A 22,466-nucleotide genomic window follows, 5' to 3' on the forward strand; every position below is an offset into this window, starting at 1 on the left:
GGATGAATTAATATCCCTTACAAATCTAGTAGTCTATAATTTGCTCTCCACTGATTGGATATGTAAACTCCAGAAGGGCAGTTAAGTTTTCTTGTGCTATACTCACAGTACCTAGAACAGGCCTGGTATGTCCTAGACACTCAGAAAACCTTTGTTGGAGGATTAATCATCTTTGAAACAGGCAAGAACATCATACGTAAGTCAGAAGGTCGCTGTTGACAACACTTGGCCTTCTATATCACTTTGATTCCTCTGCTTTCATGCCCATGCTTCTAATCCTCCTGTCTTAGACATAGGTCAAGTATGTTCATGGTGTATCTCAGGACATTCCTGCCCCAAGCCAGAAAAGTGCTCTCTCCTATATACTTGATGCCCCATCCTTTTCATTTATCAGATGATGCATCATAGATTGATAAACATCTTTCACAATGTCTTAATTTTTAAAGATTTGCCAGTGTGATATAGAAACATGTATATTAAAGTTTTGTCTTAGAATGTTTTGATTAAAAAAACGAATCTTGCCCTATCTTGCCAAACTTACCTGATATTTTCACTATTTGTAATTTCAAACAACCTGTTTTCAGCACACGGCAATTGCAGTAATCATTTCAGATTTCCTGTCAACTTTCTTGCCTTGGGGTGAATGAATAGGTATTTCCAGACCGATATCTAAGGTCGGTTACTTCTTACTGTGATGAAGGGTGTGCTTCCTCTATGTGACTGATGGAAAACCTTTGTGTTCAGGCAGCAATAGCAGTTCAGTGTGCTTGGCTCACAATTTATGACCGTCTCAGTACCTAGGGTGGTGGAGGAAGTAGAATGTGCCTCTTTCAAAGGAGCTGAAGCTGACCTAGTGCACAAGAGCTTAGACAATGATGGATAAGGTAATCTATTCCAACAGAAATGTGGTGGCAGAGAGTTAAGTAAGATATTCTCCGTGTGGTTAAGACTTGTCAGATAAGACTTTCAAGGTAGAAAAGAGGTGAATGCGACCGAGAGGAGACGCAGTGGTCAAGCAGGCAAAGAAGGGACTTGAGAGTTGAAAGTCCCGGGTCCGATTCCCAGTTTAAGAGTTTATTAGCTGTGTAAACATGGGCTTTCCTCTCATCTGTAAAGTGAGGTTATTGATACTTAACACCACAGAGCGGTTCTAAAGATTAAATAGCGTACTATATTGTATAGAGTCTTCGTGGACCACAGAACATTAGCAGTGGCAGAGGCTTCTGTTTGAGAAACTTCACCTTCAATGTAAAGCTTCCAGCAGTCCAGTTCGGTATAAAAGCAGCAATTTCACAGGTGATAAGAAGCATCGAGTCTAGACATAAAATTTTATTTTTTTTTTAAAGATTTTATTTATTTATTTGAGAGAGAGAATGAGATAGAGAGAGAGCATGAGAGGGGGGAGGGTCAGAGGGAGAAGCAGACTCCCCGCCGAGCAGGGAGCCCGATGCGGGACTCGATCCCAGGACTCCAGGATCATGACCTGAGCCGAAGGCAGTCGCTTAACCAACTAAGCCACCCAGGCGCCTAGACATAAAATTTTAAAAGTGGGAAGGTAGAAATCATTGCAATAGCAAAACCACTTCATTGTTTGTAATCTGCACCATGACGTTTAAGGGAAGAGGAACGGGTGAGGCACGTTAGCTTAAGTGACAATGAATAGGATCTTCTTTATTTACAAATTGAAAATTGATTTATTGGTTTTTTTTGCGATTAAAGAAATGTTTTTTATTGTTGGTTGGAAATACTTCTTTAATCATAATCATGTTGTTAATTATGAAAAAATTCACATGTTAATGAAAGTAAGTAAAGTAAAAGAGAGAATTACTCAAATGTCACAGTCCAGAAATCAATAAATATAGGTAACATTGGAAAGGATAAGCTTTCTTAATTTATATATATATATATATATTCTTACAAAATTATTCTTTTTACAATTATAGCATTTAACTATACATGATATTTTGTAACCTGCTTTTAACATAATATATGTTTATGTCAGTATCGATCTATATTCTATATGATCCATAGATCATTCTGTTCATGTCAACATGGATCTAGAATTCCATTTTTAATGGCTACTCATGGTTAACATGTGTTACACAGGCTATTGGTAGACATTTAGATTGTTTGCAATAATTTTTAGCTAGTATAAACAATGCTGTGTTGAATTTCTGTGCATTTATATTTGTGCATACTTTTTAATTATTGTCTTTGGCTAAGTTGCTTGATGTAGAATTACTCTGACTAAAGGCATGTACATTACAAATAAAATGTTTGTCAGCTTGCCTTCTAGAAAAACTGCTTGGACTTAGACATAAGAGGAAATTTTTAAGTTTCTATAAAGTAGGGAGCTCTAACTAAATTAAAGCTGTTTTAAAATTTTTAATTAAATGCTGTTTTAAAGGGGTGGGTTACATTAAAAAGTGGATTAAGCCAAGTAAGAGCAAATAGGGAAAGAATGTGCATAAGCAGGATTAGTGAAAGTATTAAAACTGTTCAAATCAAACTTCAGGGTACCAAATAGTTGATGAGAGTGTAGAGGAGGAAAAAATAATTTTCCCTCTACTTTCCTAGGTTCTTGGCTGAGATCCCCTGTAATAAAATACCGATTGACAGGAGAAAAACAAACAAGTTTAATAACATGTATACCTCCTGTGTACATAGGATATGCAGAAAAACTGAGTAACTCCCAGAATGGCCCAAACCATCACCTTAAATGCCATCTCCATATAAAGACAAAAGAAAAATGTTTGGGGGGGGGTGCGGAATGCAGCCAGTTATGGAAGGTCATCAAGAAGAGCACAGAAATCAAGTTTATTGTTGTTATTCGGATTTAAGTACAAGGCTTCTCCATTGATAAGAGTTTCTAGAGATTTGGTCATCCCCCTTCTCCAGTATAGAGAGTAAGACACTCTTACAAATGGAGATTTTCCTATAAAAGTAAATGTTTCTTACAACATGGTAGCTTCTATTCAGTTTTCAGAGCTTCTCCTGTGCTGCCTGCTTCTGAAAAATCATCACTCTAAAATAATCCTTGTACCAAAACATATTTTGTGGTGGCAAATTCTGCTTCCCTTCAAGAGAAAGTTCTGCTTTTAAGAATTCCAACTAGTAAATTATGAAGTAATGTAATATCCAGGAGTGGCTTTGAAATATCAAACCTGGACAGTGGAGGGAGATCTAGATGTCACAGAATTGACAATTTGTTGTTAACTGGTGAAACTGAAGGTGGGTATGTGGGGATTAGCTCTACTTCTCTCTTTACTTTTACTTATGTTTGAAACTTATTACGATAAAAAGTGAGGAATGTATTTAAACATAGATTATTGTTATACAAAAGATTTATGCACACTGGGAATTCATGAAATGCAGAAAAGAAAATCTAATTTTAATTAAGGGAAAATAAAATAAAAATAGAAAACTGTGATACTCTAAAAATTCTTTTGGTTTCAGGAGGAATGGGCAACGCTAGGAACCATGTGGAAAGACATGAAAAGTCTTCATAATCAAAATAATTGAGTGATTATTGACTTTATTTAGATGGATAGGAAAGAACACTTTTCTGTAAAAAGCAATCACAGTAAACAGTAAAAAATACATGAACACTGCTTATTTTTAAATAAATCAATACCAGGAATTCAGTATTATCTGAAAGTTATCTTTCCAGAGAAAATGAATGACTATATTTTTAACGAGAAAAAGAGGATTCCCAATCATGGAGGAGGTTGCTGATAATTCCATATCATCTCTCTTATAAGATGCAGCATAGACCAAATGATGGAACATGAGCTTTGAAACCTAGAGTAAGCACTGAGATTTTATATCCTGAAATCTCAACATTTTAATGGAAGAAAGAAGGAAAAATCAGTTCCAGATACCCATTTTACAGATATTCAACCTGAGATCTAAGATCCTGAAGTAGTTTGTTTATTGTTATACACATGGTTAATAATAATTAAATTAATTTTGCACAATAATATGGTCGTATATGAAAAAGTCCTCATTCCAATTTTGTTATTAAAAATTCTTTTGTGAAGATTACAAGGTGATAGCCATAAAAATTTAATATCATGAATATAATAGATAAAGGTGGTGAATTTACATAGTAAATTCAAAAATATCAAAGGAAACTGCTATTGTTTTCTTTGGGAAAAAGTGGAAATTAATCAGGATTTAATTAAAGCAAACAGCATTCTGGAGGGAATAACAAGGACAGAAGTTGTTTATGTGAATGTCAGACGCAAAGAGACATTTCATAAAGGAGCATAAGGTCGCAAATCATCGTTCTGTAGAAGAGGCAAAAGGAGACAAAGATGGCAGTTGGCAATGTTTTTGAGAGGAGAGAGAGAATTCAGGGAAGTGAATGGAACAGTTCAGAGTTGGTCCTTCTTCCATTGTACTTAAGCAATTAATAGCACCATCACCTCTCATGAGAAGCAAATCTAACCATCAAGATGCTGACCTTTGTTTCGGAGGGCAGTGCTGCTGTATGATCTACTGGCCACACTTTACAAAGCAGATCCTTTCACTTTGAGCTGATCTTTAGCAGTGGTATTGGGTTTGCTTCCGTCCCCCATCATGCTCTCAGCTCTGTGCAATAGCAGACATTTCCGAGACAGGCAGCTTGGGCTTAACAGTGAAGTCTTTGGACAGATAAAAATTGAAGCTCAACAACCCTCCTGAGGGTCAGATACAAACTGTAAGGGGCACAATAAACACTGTGTTCTACCAGTTTAGACTCCAGCCAGCCTTGGGGATCCACTCCACTCCTTTCACAGGATTTAATTAACGGTTCCCCTGGTGGGATTTCACTCTCAGATTAATCCATCTTTTAAAACACTTATCCAGCTTCTTTCCTTCTCTGTACATTTTGTTTTTAGAGTACCTGTTCCTATAAAATACATGATTAATTCGCTTCAATATCTAGACACTACTATACGTGGTGCTTTCTTGGGCCCTTTATAAAAGAGTTAATGATGTCAAGTAATCATAGTTTTTTCAGGTACATCATACATGTGAATAAATAAAGTAGAATCATCCATCGGAAATATAAAGACCAAGTCAAAATTCCCAGCATCTGTGCTTGTTGGGCTGGGGAGGGGAGGAGGACATATTCAACCAACTAACCAAAATGAGCTATAGGTCTGAGTACTTTGGAATGTAAGAAGGTACAGAATCACATTTCCTGTCATGTCTATTGGACCAAATGATTCTCGGAATAATCTTGAAAGAGACAGAAAATTTATTAGTATTTCCAGTTTGCAAGAGAAGCAAAGCTCAGTGCTGTTATGACCTTTTTAAAGAAGATTTTATTTATTTAGAGAAAGAAAGAGGGAGAATGTGAGTGGGGAGGGGCAGAGGGAGAGAATCCCAAGCAGACCCCTATTCACGGCTCAGTCTTCCAACCAGGAGATCATGACCTGAGCCAAAATCAAGAGTCGGTCCCTTAACTGACTGAGCCGCCCAGGTGCCCCGAGTGCTGTTATGATCTTTAATGAAGGAGCAAAAGGTAGCAAATCACTGTTCTGTAGAAAAAATAAAAGGAGACAAAGTTGGCAGCAGCTAGGTAGTAGCAAAACTGTAACTACACACCTTTTCCGCTCTTCCAGTATGTGATCATCCAGTTGGATATAAAAGCTGCAGGGAAGACCCTTAAGTCATGTTGGAATGATCTGCCTCCAGTGGAGCTCTGGGGCAGCCCTTTGCTGCAGTGGTTCCTTAATACCAGTTCAGAAAATTTTTGGTCGATTTCCATTCTTGAAAGAGCCTCATTATTATAATTGACTCCTTCATAGGTATTGTTAAGTTTCAATCTCCTAATAGATTCAAATTTCTCCCACAACTCCTGCCCTTGACACTGCAGACTATATTTGCAGGTATTGGACAGTTATGAACTTGGAGAGGTGATTGATTCCTTCAGATCCAATTTCCCTCTTTTCCAACAAGTATGCGGCAGCAACCTCTTCATTATTCTGAAATAAAATTAATTGATACTATAACCTATTCCATACATAACTTTAAAAAATTTTATAAAATGTTGGTTAACAAGCAACATTGCCATCAGTGAAGTGATTTTCCAAGATGGTGAGCAGCTCTTTTTAAATTTCAAATAAAACAAGGTACAATCTTTCCTCAATATACACAGTAGTTTTATTCCTGGAAAAATCTGTGTAAGTTAAAACATGCCAAAAAACTTTGCTCTTATACAAAAACTAGAGTAAGCTTCTAGACTCAGATAGTAAGTTTTTCGCCTATATGAGGGCTTCGTAGAACGTCTGAAAGTTATATGAAATGAAGGACAATTATTCACTGTATGGGACTGGCTCACGCATTGTAAGATGTGTTGCATTCCTGGCCCTAGTCCGGTAAATGTCTGTAGCAACTTCCACATTATTGTGACAACAACAAAACATCCCCGTGAATTTCCAAATTGCCCCTAAACAGCCCTACCACCCCAACTGAGACCCAGTGCTCTAGAGACTTAGGGAAGGAAGGGGATATTGTCTACCTTCTGCCCACCCCCTTCCCTCTACATTCCCGTACTGTTCCAGCAGAGAAGAAGGATGGCTGCTGAGCCATCTCATTGGTTATATGTTCAGTGTGGTTAGGTAAAGTCCTCAACTGTTCCCACTGGGGAGGGACCCTTTATTCAGCATCTTTTCCAGGCATTGAGCAACTTCTGTGTGATTGGATTATTATTTTGGGTCTTAGTTCCTGTGGTGAAATCCTTGGCAGGGCTGTCATTTCCCTGTTGCAGCCCCATTTCTGAGACCACCACACCCCATTTCTCCCAGGTGGTCTTTCCACCATCCCAGGACTATATAATGCAAAAGTAGACTGGAGACTAAGACTCGGAAATCAGCTAGCAGTCTCTGCTTCTTCCAGTCTTTAAAGCAATTCGTCTGGGAGCCTCGTCTCTTTACCTCAAAGAGGAGGACCTGGTTGAGTATTGTCCTCCCACAGCTCCTGACAGAGTGTGTAACACACCAGGCGTAGTTGCTTATTTGTTTATATACCACAATGCAGAAATATTAACTTCGGTAGAAATATAGGAGTCTTTTAGTTATGAAATGCATTGTCTCCATGCCAGAATTAAGCCAGAATTAATTTGTTCACTTTGGCTATCAATATTTCTTTTTATCCATAAGAGAGTAATTTGTAAGAGCATTTCTGGAAGATATGTAGATAAAAAAAGAACAGACTCTTCTAAAAACGGTCATCTTCCTGCATTAGAAATTGTATAATTTGTTTAATGTCTCTTTTCTTCCCCAAGATGAAAGCCCCATTTTTTCATGTGTTCATTGATGATTCCTATGTCTAACATAGTCCCTTGCTTAAGAGTTACTTTTAAAAAACTCAATAAATAAGTGATCGCATGAATAAATGATTTCTATCTTTGATTGTATAGCTAGCAGGTTACTTCCAAAATTCAAGCCTATTTCCACAAAATTCAAGCACACATCTGCTCTGACCATAAGATATTTTCTCTCACAAAAAAAAGAAAGATGTTTCCAAACTTGTCAGAAATATTCATTAGGCATTTTTTTCTAATATTAGTATGAATGAAATTTTATTTAAATAAATGTATTAAAACTTAATCTTAATAATTAAATGTATTAAATTTATTTAAATAAAATAAATAACATTTCACTTTAAAAGAAAGGGATGAATATCTAAAAATCTAGCATATGCTTTCTATTTTAAAAATATATCCTACAATGTCAAGTAGTGTTAGTGTAAATTAACACTAGATTTCTCCTAATGACGAACGTACAATCTTTTAGTTTGTGTCAGAATATGGGTGTGTCACAAGCGATGTCAGAAATACATAGGAAAAATCAAGCTAATTGGCTCATCTTGGATCTGTTATTCAACAAATAAGACTGCTTTTAGCAAATCAGTGTTCTTCTGAATGTGGGTGTGTTCAAAAGACAATAGATATTTGATTAAATGTTCTGACTACATTCAGATTTCCTTCATTGATTCTGTATATTTCTAAAATAATATTAAAAGCAGCTGTAGTTAGGGGAAGCAAGAGGCTCTTTATAAAGGCCATCCTTTGTCAAACTTAGCTCCATTTGGCTTTCCCACACAATAGATTTAAATGTCTGGTGATTTACTAGTAGAGTGGCTATGAGGGTGGGGTAAGGGGGAAAGGATCTTACCCACCTGCTCCCCACCTACAAGTCAGATCTATGTCATAGAAAGGATACCAGATACTCCCAGTCTCCTATAACCTATTAAAAAGGCAGCCACACATCAAGGGGGTCAGGCAGTGGGAGGAGTGACTCCGAGGTACAAAGAATAAGGGGATGCATTGTCTGAAGAGAATTTAAAAACAATAACAAAACCAACTAAGGGTTGTCCACTCTTCACCATGCACCATCGCAGTGATGAAATACTGTCCTTGTCTGCTGGAGCAGATGACCCCCCCACTCCCCGTCTTTAGCATGCCACCCTCAAAGGAGACTTGTTTCCTAGAATACTAGCAGCCTTGCAGAAATCATGTTTCCAATTGGAACTATCCAGAAGGATTCCCCTGAAAGTGAAAACTCAGTAATTTTAAAAAGTACTGGGCTGGGAAAGGAGCAGTAACGAGACTCTGCTGAAGATCTGAGCCAAGGAGAAAAATAACTATATTCCCTTTCTTCTCCAGTCATTGCTTAGAGTCCTCGTACTGGTTGGGGTTTCTGCGAGATGACCATAATCATCTCCTTACTGGTCTCTTTATCACTGACCATGGTCACTTTGACACATCTCATACCTTCTTCAAGATGTACCTTCACGAAATGCAGATTTGGCTATAGCACTCATGTGCTCAAAAATCTTCAGAGTCTAATTCTTACTAGGAAGCTGAATTCCTAGAGGTATCTAATTCATGTTTTTAACCATCCCAGGACTTAGTTCATGGCACTGAATGGAGTAGTCACTCACTGTTTGCTGCCTGAATGATTTACAAGTTCAGCCAGTAAACGTGCTACAGAGTTTCCTTTACGTGATTGCCCTATAATGAGGCATGTTCCATTAATTTGCCTCATTTATTCAACACATATTTATTGATCACTTCTTTTGAGTTAGGTTGGCATTTTGCTGTGAATATTTCCATCTAAGATCTTTCCTTGAACAATTTCTGAATTCAGAGATTTTTTTTTTTTTTGACAAAAGAAACAGGAAGGCAAAAACCAAATGTCTCTCAAGATCTGTATGATACATGAACCAAGTATCTTTTTTAGGTCTCAAATCTGTCATCATTCTTTTTGAAAGAGAGCAGTGCATGGGTCATACTCTGCATTAGCCTTTGAGCCTTGAAGGAGACTTGAAACCAAGTATATAAGATCTGGCCAAAAAAAGACCATGAAGGTTAAATAAAATTAGAAAAAAAACAACAAAAAAACAAGAAGTCAGCTATTATTTCCATGTTTTTGCAAATTTGCAAATAGTGATTTTCCAATAATTATATACTTAGCCACAGTTAAGATTTGTGTATGCAAGTGTGTGAGTTTGTGCAGGAGGGTATGTAGGAGTGCAATGTGTATGTGTGTGTATGTGTGCGTGCTCTGTGTATTGTGTGATCTCAGAGAAGAATATAGGAAGAAGGATACAGGAGGCATGACAAACTCATGGAAAGAAGCACTGGAACCATCAGTAAGCTACACACATGTTATTCCCCTCCCTCCTCACCAGTGCTGTTGACTTTGTGGAAAGACGCTTCCCCCACGAGAGCTCACTTGTGAAGTTTGCCATCCAGTTGCATTAAAGCACCACTTTTGAAATAAAACCCAAAGGGGTGGTCAGAATTCTTGCAACAGTTCTGCCTTAGAAAAAATACAATCATTTTATATGCAGCTTCTGGGAGCTGTCTGTGGTTTTGGAACAACACTTGGATTTATATCGGACGAACATGCACCTGAATGCAGAGGCGCAAACCGTGTGACTGAGGCTCTGCAGCTGAGCTTGATCAAGGCTGGCTGCTTTGAGGTGGGAATTCCTCAAGGAACTGGGACTCACTCACCGCAGAAACAAAGTATCAAACAAACAAGACACTGTGCTCTATTGTTTCTTCTGTGTGGTACTCTCACAAGAGGGATGGCACGGTCAATGAGAAATTCTGACTTCACTGAGGTGTCCACAAAACTGACCACCTAAACTCATACTTGCTTCCTCAAGTCACTAGCTTGTTTTCCTTGCTTCATTTCTCCATAGCAGTATCTCCAGCTGATACCCTAGCATGAGTCCATTTATTTTGCGTACTGCCTCTTCTTTTTCCAGTGCAATGTAAGTACCAGAGGATGGGAAATTTAACTGATGTTTTCTCCATTGTATGTCTAGGTCTGGGACAGTGCCTGGCTCGGGGTAGGCCCTCATCAATAGTTGTTGAATAAATACATGAAGGAATGAATGAGAAAATGAATTAATATGACTATTCTCAACTGTGTTTTGTTTGTCTCTGCTCTGCCCAGCTTGTTGCCTTTAATAAGAGTTGCTTGATGACTGACTTTGAGCATATCAGAAAATTCACAGGTCCCTTGATTCTTGAAAAATAGTCAATGAGAAAACAAGCACATATCCATAAATTATGTGCCTAAAGAACCTCTTTTAACAGGAAATAAGAGATTCTCTGACATTCTTACAAAGTGGGCCAAATGAGCTTAGAAGTAATTCCTGAGATAATTGACAAAGGGTCAGCTTACCCACGTAAGCCTGAGGCTCGGTCAGATTGCCATCGCTGTGTGGTCTGGCCTCCTGCAATGTCACAGACAATCTGTCTGTCATCACAGAGCAGGTGGCCAGGCAGGACTGTGGGTGTGGATATGGTGCAGTCGTCAGTTGCTAACCAGGGCCTGCACTAAGGATAGCTACAAGGAGGTGTTTGCTCTTGAGTTGCAATTTGCACTGGACAGGGGCCAAAGAGTTTCCTTTACCCTAGACCCCAAATCCATCTTTTGTCAACACAGGGCAGTCCCTTACAGGGCACAATATGTGCTTTATTAATTCATCAACCATGTACCCAAAACTGCTCTACATGCTAGGGATTGAGTGTTCAACAAAACCGAAAGTGGCCCTGCAGTCAACAGACTCACTTTTCTTGATCATCTCTTCCAATCTACTTATCTATCTTTGTCAATTACAAAACCCACTTGGGCCCCTTAGAAATGTAAAAAGGCCCTCAAACATTTGTAAGCTCTCAAGTTTCCAAGAAGAGTCCCCATTTTTATATTCTGTTAAATATCAGTGTTTGATGGGACAGCAGAATACAAGCAGCATTGTGGCAGATGTAAAGGGATTGTTTTCACTCGTCTTTACCACTAATTAGCTATTTGATCTGAGGCCAGAGGTTCTCAGCTCTGGTTGAAACTTAGAACCACCCAAGGAACTTAAAAATTTTCCCATGCCTAGACTCCACTTTCAATCAATGAGGGCCGAATCTCCAAGAGTGGGTCTGGGCTTCCATATTTTGAAACAATATAACTGATACTGTGTAGCCAGGGTGGGACAAATCTCCTTGATCTCAATCTGTAAAATGAGGGTAATCATAATTCCCTCGTTAGTTCCTAAGGATTTCTTAAATAAAAGTTAGGTTGTAGATGGCAAATAATTTTAATATCTACACAAATAACTGGTACAAAGCACCCCAGAGGCTTCATCTTCAGTCTCTTTTGGTAGAGAGTCCTTGAATCGACGTTGAGGAAAGTTTGTGCAAACTTAGCAAAGAAGTTTATGTCACAGATAAGGTCATCTGTTAATATAAATGATAGGACAGGGGCTCCTGGGTGGCTCAATCGGTTAAGTGTCTGCCTTTGGCTCAGGTCATGATCTCAGGGTCCTGGGATCGAGTCCCACATCGGGCTACCTGCTCCTGGGGGTGCTCAGCTTCTGCTTCTCCCTCCCTGCCACCTGCCCAGCTCATGCTCTCTCTTTATCTTTCTCTCAAATAAATTAATAAAATCTTTAAAATATATATAACTGATAGGACAAGCAAAATCTTCATTGTAGTGAAATTTGTTTAACTCTATTGGAAATTACACCCCCAGATTATAATGGAGATGGGATGAAGTTAATACCCAGACATAAAGGAAAAGAAATATTGTGACCCAGCAAGAATGTTGCTTTGTTTTGGAAAGCAAATTAATGCTCAGAGACTGAGGGTTTTTTTGTTTGTTTGTTTGTTTGTTTTTGCCAGCAATTTATTTAACACAGTTTCACTGCGGGACTTTCACAAGTCAATAACATACAGGATGTCTCTTAATAAGCCAATAAAGAAATAATATACTCCGAATCAATGATAGATTACTCCCGTGATTGTTCCAGGCAAGAGGAGAGGAAGGGAATAAAGTCCACATTCAGTGGGGTTGAACCTTTATCGGAGTTAGTACTTGGGAGAGCCAGGTTAGCCAACTGCGAGCTGAGGTCCAGCTATCAGTGCAAAAGGTAAAGTCCCCTGTTGCTAGAGCGTGTTACTAGGGAACGGTAGCTCTGGTGTTGATGGGCAAGACGAGCTTTGCCAAGAGCTGCTGCATGGTTTTCACCTCTGCCAATAAGAGTTGCCTTGACCAAGGCAAGAGCTAATGCCCCAAGGTCTTTGGAGAGCTATTTTAGATGAGTGGCCTTGCCCAGACTGAACACTCTTCAGATAAGCCTCACAAACTCTCGGTATTTATAGTCTAAATGTCCCTTTGACATAGTTGATTCTTTATATGTTTCTATCGAGAAGCTCCCCCCTCCCACGGGGGGTGGGGTGGTGGCCTCCAGCAGCTGAACTGCTGAGTTCTTATTGGTGACAAGAGATGAGATGATGATTTCGTGACACAACTTACTTCATTCTTATATCAAAACAACTTTATTTCTAAAAACAACTATTTGTTTGGTCTTTGTCATAAATAAGTGGATTTGAAAATTGTACCAAACCAATATACAACAGATGCGATGCCCCCTCTATCAAACATATAACTACATTCTCTACTTACAGAATTAGAAAGTACGCAACAGCCTTTTTCATTACCGAGAAGGAAAGTACTCTCAAAGTGTAGAGCATTCACTTTCCTGGATTTATTTCTTGCACAGAATTCTGTATAGTACAAATGATAGCATAATCATTTTTGAAAATGAGATGGCTGATTATGTGCCACCTAATTATATAGATACTTTTTAAAAATTTTATGAATATCATTTTTATGGAACTTTACCAACAATAGAAATAACAACAGCATCATTTATTGAATAATTACTATAATCAGGGACTATGTCAAGCACATTATATACATTTTATCCTTCCTATAACTCCTTTAAGGAAATTCTACAATCTAGGTTTTCCAGACAAAGATACTGTGACTCAGAGAGATAAAAGAACCTCCCCAAGATCACACGGCCAGAGGTGAGATTCAAACCCAGATATTCTGACTCCAAATCCTTAACTCTTAACCAGTTTTGGTTCTTTTCTGACCCACTAATTGCTCTAGATAATGATTCTGCCATGAAGTTAGTCACTGGTAAAGTTGTGGGACAGTGACTAGAGAATGTCCTTAATGTGATAAGGGGCAGAAATGGAAAATAAAAGTGTCAGGATTTTGTACAAGCCCAATCCTTGACCATAAATTCCTCAAATATGGAAATGCAGGTCCCTGATCCAAACACTGTGACAAATTCAGAGGAAGTGGGTGACCCCCACAGTGAAGAAAGTATGGGTTATAACTGTGAGTCTACTGGGGAGGCAGTAAGGCCCCAGAGTAGGGCCCACTTATGAAATGGGTGAAATTCAGGGTGGTGCTGAACTAGTCAAAACAAAACAGAGAAGTAAAAGTTTACTTGCAGGAACAAGACCACAGTGAGGAGAAATAATAGTGCTTAGAAATCAACAAAAAATTCCCTGCAGTCACACTTGAAGCAAAAAACCCTGGATCCAATCAGCAGCAATGGAAACCCAAAAGACAAATCATGTCAGTGATCTAGTTGGAGTTCCTAGGTGTGGAAGAATGGCTAACGCTGAGCTCCACGTGGTGTGCTTGCTACGCTACTGTCTTCTTATATGGAAGTCAGTATCCAACTGAGCTCAAGGGTGAGCAGGTAGTTGAGTGTGAAGGTTGGCAGAGGAGGAAATGAGGTGGGGAACACTAACTCTGTATGAACACACTTGCGTAGACCCAAGGCTAGAAAAACAAGGATGGTAACTCTGACCTACATGATTCAAAGTAAAAATGAAAGAAATTACAAGAAAGTACTTGTTTTTCTTACGTTGAAAAATTATCAAGAGCTTTAGTAAAATACTAAATATATTATAAAAAATTTTCATAGCCCTGATCATATGTCCAGTTTCTCTGTAGACTGGATGAAAAAGTAGGGCCTAATTCTCAACATTTATACTTGGTCTGAAAGTGAGTTTGCTAAAAGATCTCCTGAAGGTTTGCAGGGAATTAGTTCATGAAAATCTGAACCATCTTTAGAATATATCAAATCTTAGTGATTTCCCTGTGGAGTCCCCAAAATGGTCATGCCCTATTGCTTTGGATACATAACAGAAGAGACCCAGATCCCATATCTCTGAACCCTAAGCCTGAAGAAAAGAATGGCAATCAAGATTCAAGAATACAATTAAGAAATAACTATTGGCATTGGAATGTAAATCACCACCTTCCTACATACAATATTTCTTCTTTCCAAAGCCACAGCCTGCAGAAACCGCTCTATTTCCTTACCTAGAGCCTTGTGCCAGTGATGTAGCCTTTGATAATTCTTGCAATAAAAATCCAGTCATGTATGACATTTAGGAGGGAGCAAAAGCTTTGACTTGCCGTGGGGCCCGGAACACTTATAAAGATGCCTTTAATGAGAAATGAAAGGAAAAAAAAAATAAGCATTCAGAAATTGAGCCAAATCAGAAAGGGTGTGCCAAATCACTAGGCACTAGGCTGCCTTTTAATGGTTCTAGGTAAAGAGAGGACCTTAATGTAAATTCCCCCCCCAAATTCAAATTAATCTAATACCAGACTAGATTGGAAAAGAAGAGGAATAAAGAGGACCAAGATGAAGCCTTAATGCTTTCTCAGCTACCGACAAGGTGAACTTTGGGCAGCACTGGAATATAGACATTTAAGAACCAGGCTGGTGTCACCCACGTCACAAGCATGCTTACACTTCCAAGAAAATCTGAGCTTTCACCAAGTGGTCCTTAATAGCAAGAATAGGCCACGCCCCTTCCACAGAATCTATTCCAATGAGATGTAGTCCACTCACATTTTCATTCAGCTCTTTTGCTCAGTTCCTTCAGTTAGCCTGGTCCTATTTCCTGTGGGGGGGGGGCGGGGGGGAGAGTTTTTAGTTACAGGCCATTTAGAAAACAGCCACTTTTCTCTCTAAGTCCCTTTCATTGAGTGTGAGCCAAATGTCTGCCTCTCACACTCCCTTGAAATCAGTACCCTAAGTAATTTTTGGCTAACGACATACTCTTACAGAGATGGTGACCTTCTGTGTCTCCCCACGTCATTCTGTTTACACCCATTAGTCAGTGCAGTCTAACAAAAAGTCTGTGGCAAGTCAAGAACATTTATTTCCTACGAGGAAAGGAAAATGTTCTTAGGCGAGAATGATTCCTGGGAATATACAAGACAAGAAGAAGCTTGGTTTCCTCCATCAAGCTGGGTATCCCCGAGCATTAGATGGACGTAGCAGACCCTTGTTAAAGCACAATCCTCATCCAGGCAGTACCAACATCACTTGTAAGTTTGCTAGAAATGCAGATCCTAGGCCTTCTCCAGATCAGCTCCAGAAGAACCTGCAATCCCCAGGTGATTCATATTCACATTCAGGGTTGAGGGATATTGGCGCAGAACAGTGGTTCTCAACCTTGGTTACAGGTAAGAATCAACCTGGGAATCTTAAAAAAAAAAAAAAGTTACTGATGACTGGGTCCTACCCGCAGAGATTCCAAGTTAATCAGTCTGGGGTGTGGCCTAAGCACTGGGATTTTTAAAAGCTCCCCAGGAGATTCTGAAGCACTCAGGGTTGAGAGCCACCCGCCTCATAGTCAAACAGTGGGATTCCTGGAGTCAGAGTCCCCTTTCCCCCGTGGCCTGGCGGCCAGAGAGCTGCAGAGTAAGTAGTGGGGAAATCTCCGCTAAGGACTTAACTTTCTGCCTGGTGCTCTGTTCCTCTCAGCTTCTCCACACAGCTGTCCCTGACCCCTCACCCCTCTGCCAAACTACACCAGTGGTGAATGTCCACTGGTGCTTTAAAGACGCAAGTTCCGAGTCACCCTTGAGGACTACAACATCAGAGTCTCAAGATGGGATGCTAAAATCTGCATTTTTTAAAAAGTGGTTCTTTTTTTTAAGTTTTATTTGACAGAAAGAGATACAGTGAGAGAGGGAACACAAGCAGAGGGAGAAGCAGGCTTTCCACGGAGCAGGGAGCCCAATGGAGCCCAATGCAATGTGGGGCTCGATCTCAGAACCCTGGGATCATGACCTGGGCGGAAGGCAGACGCTTAACGACTGAGCCACCCAGGCGCCCCCTAAAATCTGCATTTTTAACAAGCTTCCCAGGTGTGTCTGATGTGCAGCCAGGTTTGTGAACTCCACAGTGGGTCTAGCCTTTCATCCTGCCAAGTCATTAAGGATTTGTAAGGATGAATGAGCTGTCAAGAAAGCAAGGGCCTGGTGCAATGCTCCTTTATTAATTATGGGGAAGTGATGTCTTGGCAATGATAATGCTTCTCTTGGAAAGGCCAATGAATGGTTCGTCGATTGCTGCATTAGATTTTTCCCAACTCAACCTTAATGCTCAGCTTTTACTCCTCTGTGTGGTTTAGAAGCGGCATGGCTTTCGCGTTAAACAGCTTCTTGGTCTTTATTCCCAGGTGAGTTGCAATCTTTGAGGGAAATACCAACACGGAGAGTCTTTCCGAGATCTTGGCTGGGGAATACCTCTCCCCTCACCCCCACATCCTTATCTGCTTGTGTCAGCAGCTTCTAGCCACGGTACTGCTGTGCATGTCTATACGTAGGAAAAACACAGTGAGGATATAAGAGAAAATCATTGATACATCCCCAGGTCCCTTTGCTAAACGAAAGCTTCCTTTCGCAGAGGGCTAGAAAGCGGAGGAAGAAAGATATATCTGGATGAACAATTTCAGAGGTGAGAAATGGGTAGGCAAGTCAGGGTGAGGGTTCTGCCTGTGGGAGAGGCGAGGAAGGTTGAAAAGAAAAGTTGCAGCGCCCGTCTGCGCGTGTAATCGATGGGCTGGGTGCCCGCCCGGGAGAGCGCTAGCGCGCGGCCAGAACGCACTGCGGGGCCGAGGGCCGGGAGCAAATCGAAAAACCTTCTCGGCGGCGGAGGCTGGGAGGCTGGGAGGCTGGAAAGGCTCCCCGCCCGCTCGAGGCTCCAGAAACGCGCCGGCTCTCCTCCCGGGCGGTCGCCGAGGGCGCCGGGGCTCGGCGGGCCGCGGAGGCGGCGGCGGCGGCGGCGGCGGGGCCGAGCGCGCGTGTGAGCGAGTGCGAGGCTGCGGGCGGCGGGCGGGCGGCGGGCGGGCGAGTGTGCGCGGGAGGGAGGGGGAGCGCGCGCGCCGCCCGGGCCCCGGCCCTCCCAGCCTCCCGGCCTCCGCGCCTGCCTCCCGCCCGCGCGCACCGGCTGCCCGCAGCCGCCGCTCCCGCTCGCGCCGGCGCTGCACGGGAGTCTGCCCGCTGCCGCCCGCTTTGTGCTTCCCCCCAGAAGATGGGAGCGACCTCTTCCCGGTCGGGAGCTATTTAAAAGGAGAGAGTGCGCCGTACTGCCAGCTAGCGTGGAGGAACTGGGGAAGGATCCATCCACACTCCCCCAAACCAGGTAGGATCTTATGATGGGCAGCAGGAGGGATTTGGTCAGCTACCGCCAACTATTTTCCATTTCTTGTTCGTAAGGCTACACTTCCCACCCGCTTGGGCGAAGGACCGGCTGCTGAATTGTGTATGTGTGTGTGTGTGTGTGTGCGCGCGCGCGCGCGCGCGTGTGTCCCTACACGTTTTCTGGGGTGTCCGCGCTTCTCGGGGAGCGAAATTGCTCGGGCTGGTGCGTCTGGGCGTGAGTGTGCCCGCCTGCCAGTGCCGGCTGCCGGAGGAGGAAAGGGCTGCTAAGGAGAGATGCTGCACCCTGCACGGCGCTGGGCTCTGAGGCTTCAGGGCGCGAAGAGCTAAGTCCACCCGGAATGCAGCGCTGCTGGGGATCCAGGCGTCCCCACCCACTGGGCTCTGCTCCACGGTCATCCCACCTCCTGGTAATCCTTGGGGTCTTCCCCAAGGCCACACTCGCGAGTCTCTTTTCCGGCGAGGTCTGGGTGCTCCTTCACCACGGACTGCGGAGAGGAGGGAGTTGTGGCCGGGGCAGGAGGAACAGGCAAGGGGGGATTACAGCGGGACGGGGGTGGGGGTGGGGGGTAGTGGGCTGAAGGGTCCGGGTCTTTGGGCACTATGCCGGGGTGTACGCGTTGGGGATTCTGCACGCACAGGCATCTCTCCCCCACGAGATTCGAAGGGAACTTTGCAGCTGCATTATCTGCCTCTGGAGCTTTGCTGGCTGTTGGGGAAATGGTCTGTGTTCTGAGATGTGAGGATATCCTTCTTGGCTCCTCCTTAATGAAGAAGAGGGAGGTCTTATGGGTGGACAGTCAGCTAAAGAAACCAAATCTGCCCAGAGGATGCTTTTAAAAATACAGTGTGTGTGCATCCTTGATTTTAACACCCCCCGCCGCCCATGGATTCTGTTGACTATTTGATGAATGACTGGGGCTGGCAATTTGTATTTCCCTCTCCAGACAAAGTGGCAGTGGTTGGGTTGAAAGCAGACTGATCAAATTTAACAAAGAATTTTCTGAAGAGAGCAATAGTGCGTGGTGTCCGCATTCATCGGAAAGAAAGTCAGGCTTTGCACTAGGTATCTCTTTAACCCCCCCCCCCCCCTCCTTAGCCTGGCTCCCTTGCTGGCGCTCTGTATCTCTCCTGCTAGTCAGCCACTAGTGGTTGTGACTATAACAATACAAACTTTGTCCTGCTGGAGGTGTAAAGACTAAAAAGAGAAAAAAGGATATCAGTAGGAGGTGTAGTGGAAGAAGCTTTTTAAAAAATGACAGATGTAAAGACAGTACTGGCATCCAGATCATGGAGGAGCTAGCAGAGTAGGTGGAGATTCTGATCAGATCTGGTTAAAGGCATAGGCTGAGTATCTCCAAATATGAGCAATTGGAGCACCCACAATCCAGCGTCTGTGGGAAGATTTGCTAAGGGAAATGGGGAGCAACCAGGAGGGCATTCTGCAAGTATGCCTCCCACCCACGCCCCCCTAAACACACACATGCACACACTTGCGTGTTTTCTCTTTCTCTCTCAAAGCTACTCCTGCAGCAAGTCAGGAAAGGAGGATAGAAATGTATCTAGATGTTTCATTCATTTCAGATAAGAAAGCAAAACCAGAATAGGGGTGACGGCTGTTAGGTTCCTCTTTCAAATCCTGTGTTACTTGGATTTAGCTCTATGGGTTTGCTAAACTTGCTTAATTGGCTGCTTAGGCTGGTGTGAAAGGAGGAAGGAAAGGAGAGCTAGCTCCATCTTTGGGGCCTTGTGAGTGAGAAGGTGGGGGAAGACCCACTTACTTCATCAAGAAGCAGGATGTGTTTTCTTAAATGGTTTTCATTTTACAAATCCCGCCTGTTTGAAGAATTCCATTTGATTCTGAGGGCTATTTTGCTAAGATTTCTCCCACCTACTAAAAAAAGAGCGCTTATTTTTTTTCCTCCCTAAAATGGCTGTTGTATTAAATATGGAATGATTAATTACTAGGGAATTAAAGAACTGGATAGAGGTAAACCATTATTGACTATTGAGCTGTGCAGGGTTGCAAAGGATGCAAGTGTCCATGACAATCAGACTTCATTTACTCTGTCCTGAAAGCTTCACAGGGCTGGAAGAGGAGAGTAATGAATTAAAAGAATATGAAGGCTGTTCTTTATATCTATCTGTCTATCAGTCTGTCTATCTACCTAACTACCTACCTATTTATCCATCTGTCTTTCTATTCTTTCTATTTTATCATTACTATTGAATGGTTTCTGCTCTATCATTTTGGATTTAAGATTAAGAGCTAGCTAACCATTTTGTTGACCATGAAGGGGAAGAGAAGTGATAGCAGTGCTTTTACTCCAACGAAAATTACAAAAGGAAGATGAAGTATAGTCAGGACTGTATGCAGGATTTACATTAATTGCTTTTTCAAGCTTACTGTTTTGAAAAAAAAAAAAAATTCCAAGAGAGCTTCAGCATTTTGTTAGCAAGCTATATTTAACATGTTTTTTATCAGACAAAAATAGACTTTATTTATCTTGCAAAGTAAACGCATGGTTTCTTCCCTCTCAGTATTTAATCTGTTTCTTTAAAAAAAAAAATAAATGATGATAAAAGCTCTGCAGATCCAATGAGGTTACATTCCTGCTTTAAAGCAAGTTAAAGCATTCATTTAGGTCATGGATGTGTTTCTCCCAAAGTAAGTGCATTATAGGACTTTGCCATCTGATTTTTGTGTTGCAATTCAGTGAAAGGAGCCCTTTCTCCATAACACCTTCAGGTAGAGAGAGCAAGCATGGAGGTAAGTAGCAAGCGGTCTACCCCATCAGCATGGAAATAACCAAGGTCCAGGCTGAAATAGAAATTAAATCTGGAAAAAGAAATACACGATTAAAAGAGGGTGGTAGAGCACCAATCTTGCATGTTTTGTATTTTTACAGTGTGAATGTATGTTGCTTCTAACCAAAAATTAAATTGTTGCTTTACATTTGCTGAGAATTTAGGAATCAACGTGTTGCAATCTCTTTCTTCTTCCTGTTCCTTTCATCCTCCCCCCACCCCCCCGCCACTTTTTTTCTTATAAGGGATAGATGTCTCTTGCCAAAACATCTTCCAGTATTGCCCATACCTCATACTTAGACCCCTCATCATAACCTCTACCAGATAGTCTCCCATCTGATCAAATTCTCCTGCTCCCTCTTGTGGCAAATATTCTCCCTGACTTTCCCTAGATTTCAGAATCACAGCTAACATCATTCATAGCTCCCTTAGCTGCCTATCACTTGGGTTCTAATCTCAATAATACTTGTGACTAACCAAGCCAGTGGGTTGATGAACTAGCCATTTCAAGTTTTCTCTCTGAACAAAGGGATGTCTATCCCCTGGAGACATACTTGAGATTTAGTGGAAGTAAATGTCAGATGCTTTGTGACCCATTAGGATGGAATAGATTCGGGAAATGTGAGCTTTCAGAGTTGGGCTCTGAGATTTTGATTTGGACTCAGAGCTAGTCCGGTGGGGCCTCATTAAATGCAGTGAGATGATTTTCAGTTTTCTTTCTTTCTCTTCCAAAAGATACCTCTTTCCCTGTGTGTCTGGGTCTGTGTGTGTCTCTCTCTCTCTCTCTTACTGCCTCCCTCCCTCCTTAGACTCTAATGTGTGCGCGTGTGCGCGCGCACACACACACACACACACAACACAAAATATATTTTCTACAACACATATTTTGAAGACTTAAACTCAGTCAATAATTAGGTTCTCAGTAAAGTTTGTAAATCAAACAACCTATTTTCTGAACTGGAGACTTCTAGGGTAAGCTACTCTCATTGGCATGTTTTCATCAAGAGCAGGTCAGAATACAAATGAGGAGATTGGGTGCCTTCTTCCAGTGTGTTGACTCAACTTGGAAGACAGTTGCTTGCAGCCCTTGCTGCCTCAAGTGTTTTGTGTAGACTCTCCTTGCTGATGACTCTTATTGAACTCTAAGTGTTTTATATCCACTCTGTGATAGTCCTTTGATCTGCCTAGCCAAGAGAGTGTAGTACAGAACAAGAGAGACAAAGGTTCAAGAGAATCACATTTTCTCTTTATCTGAAACTTTCTAGCCAATTTCAGGAGGAGGAGGAGAAGGAGGAGGACATGTGGAAGGAGAAAAGTCCTGACTGGCAGCTGAAGTGAAGGAAATGTGTTTGGGGTCAAGGGCAAGTGCATTATAGGCAGCCAACTGTAAAGTGATCTGGGGGGGGGGGGCAAAACATCCTTGGGGTGGAAGCATTTATCCATCCACCAACATAAAATCAGAAATTCTCCCTATTAGACATTGATTCGAATAAAGTAATTCTATCTAGTAGATCCCTAATAAAATGCAATGACATCACTTAGGAAAGAGCTACCTTTAATTCTTATAGACCACTGGCATTTGTTTGTCTGCTAACTTGTATTGGTGTATCAGGTCAGCTGACAGAAAAGTCCTGAAGGCCTGGAACGCAGGAAGATACAGAGGAAGTGAAAGTAGTTTGAAACTGGGTTGGTGCCCAGTTTGTGCCCTCAGAGGCTCCTTCTGGTGGGGAAGTGTGAGGACCTGCGTGCCCAGCAACGGGGCCGCTGACGGAGGGAGTTGAGAGTAGCCAGACAGAGACAGCGATGCATTCCCACACTGAAATT

At 41.7% G+C, this 22,466-nt stretch overlaps 1 protein-coding gene across 9 annotated transcripts in view; it reads left to right on the top strand.

Annotated features, from left to right (window-relative positions):
- The window catches only part of SLC8A1 (solute carrier family 8 member A1), a 368,141-nt gene that overhangs the window by 35,734 nt on the left and 309,941 nt on the right, over positions 1 to 22,466 (top strand). For 2 of the 9 annotated variants that reach the window (XM_081796870.1, XM_081796871.1), the window contains exon 1: positions 17,576 to 17,817. The exons of 1 other annotated variant lie outside the window; for it this stretch is intronic. Coding sequence is in view for 4 of the 8 variants with exons in the window: in XM_081796867.1 (XP_081652993.1) it covers positions 18,176 to 18,244 (69 nt within the window). In the remaining 4 variants the exon portion in view is untranslated. Of the gene's footprint in view, positions 1 to 17,575; positions 17,818 to 17,864; positions 18,364 to 22,466 lie in introns of those variants that run through there. 6 more of the 9 variants (XM_081796867.1, XM_081796869.1, XM_081796873.1 and 3 more) reach the window with 6 other exon arrangements.

The sequence above is a fragment of the Leptonychotes weddellii genome, chromosome 10 (assembly GCF_054177405.1).
Source record: "Leptonychotes weddellii isolate Sample4059 chromosome 10, ASM5417740v2, whole genome shotgun sequence".
Lineage (NCBI taxonomy): Eukaryota > Metazoa > Chordata > Mammalia > Carnivora > Phocidae > Leptonychotes > Leptonychotes weddellii.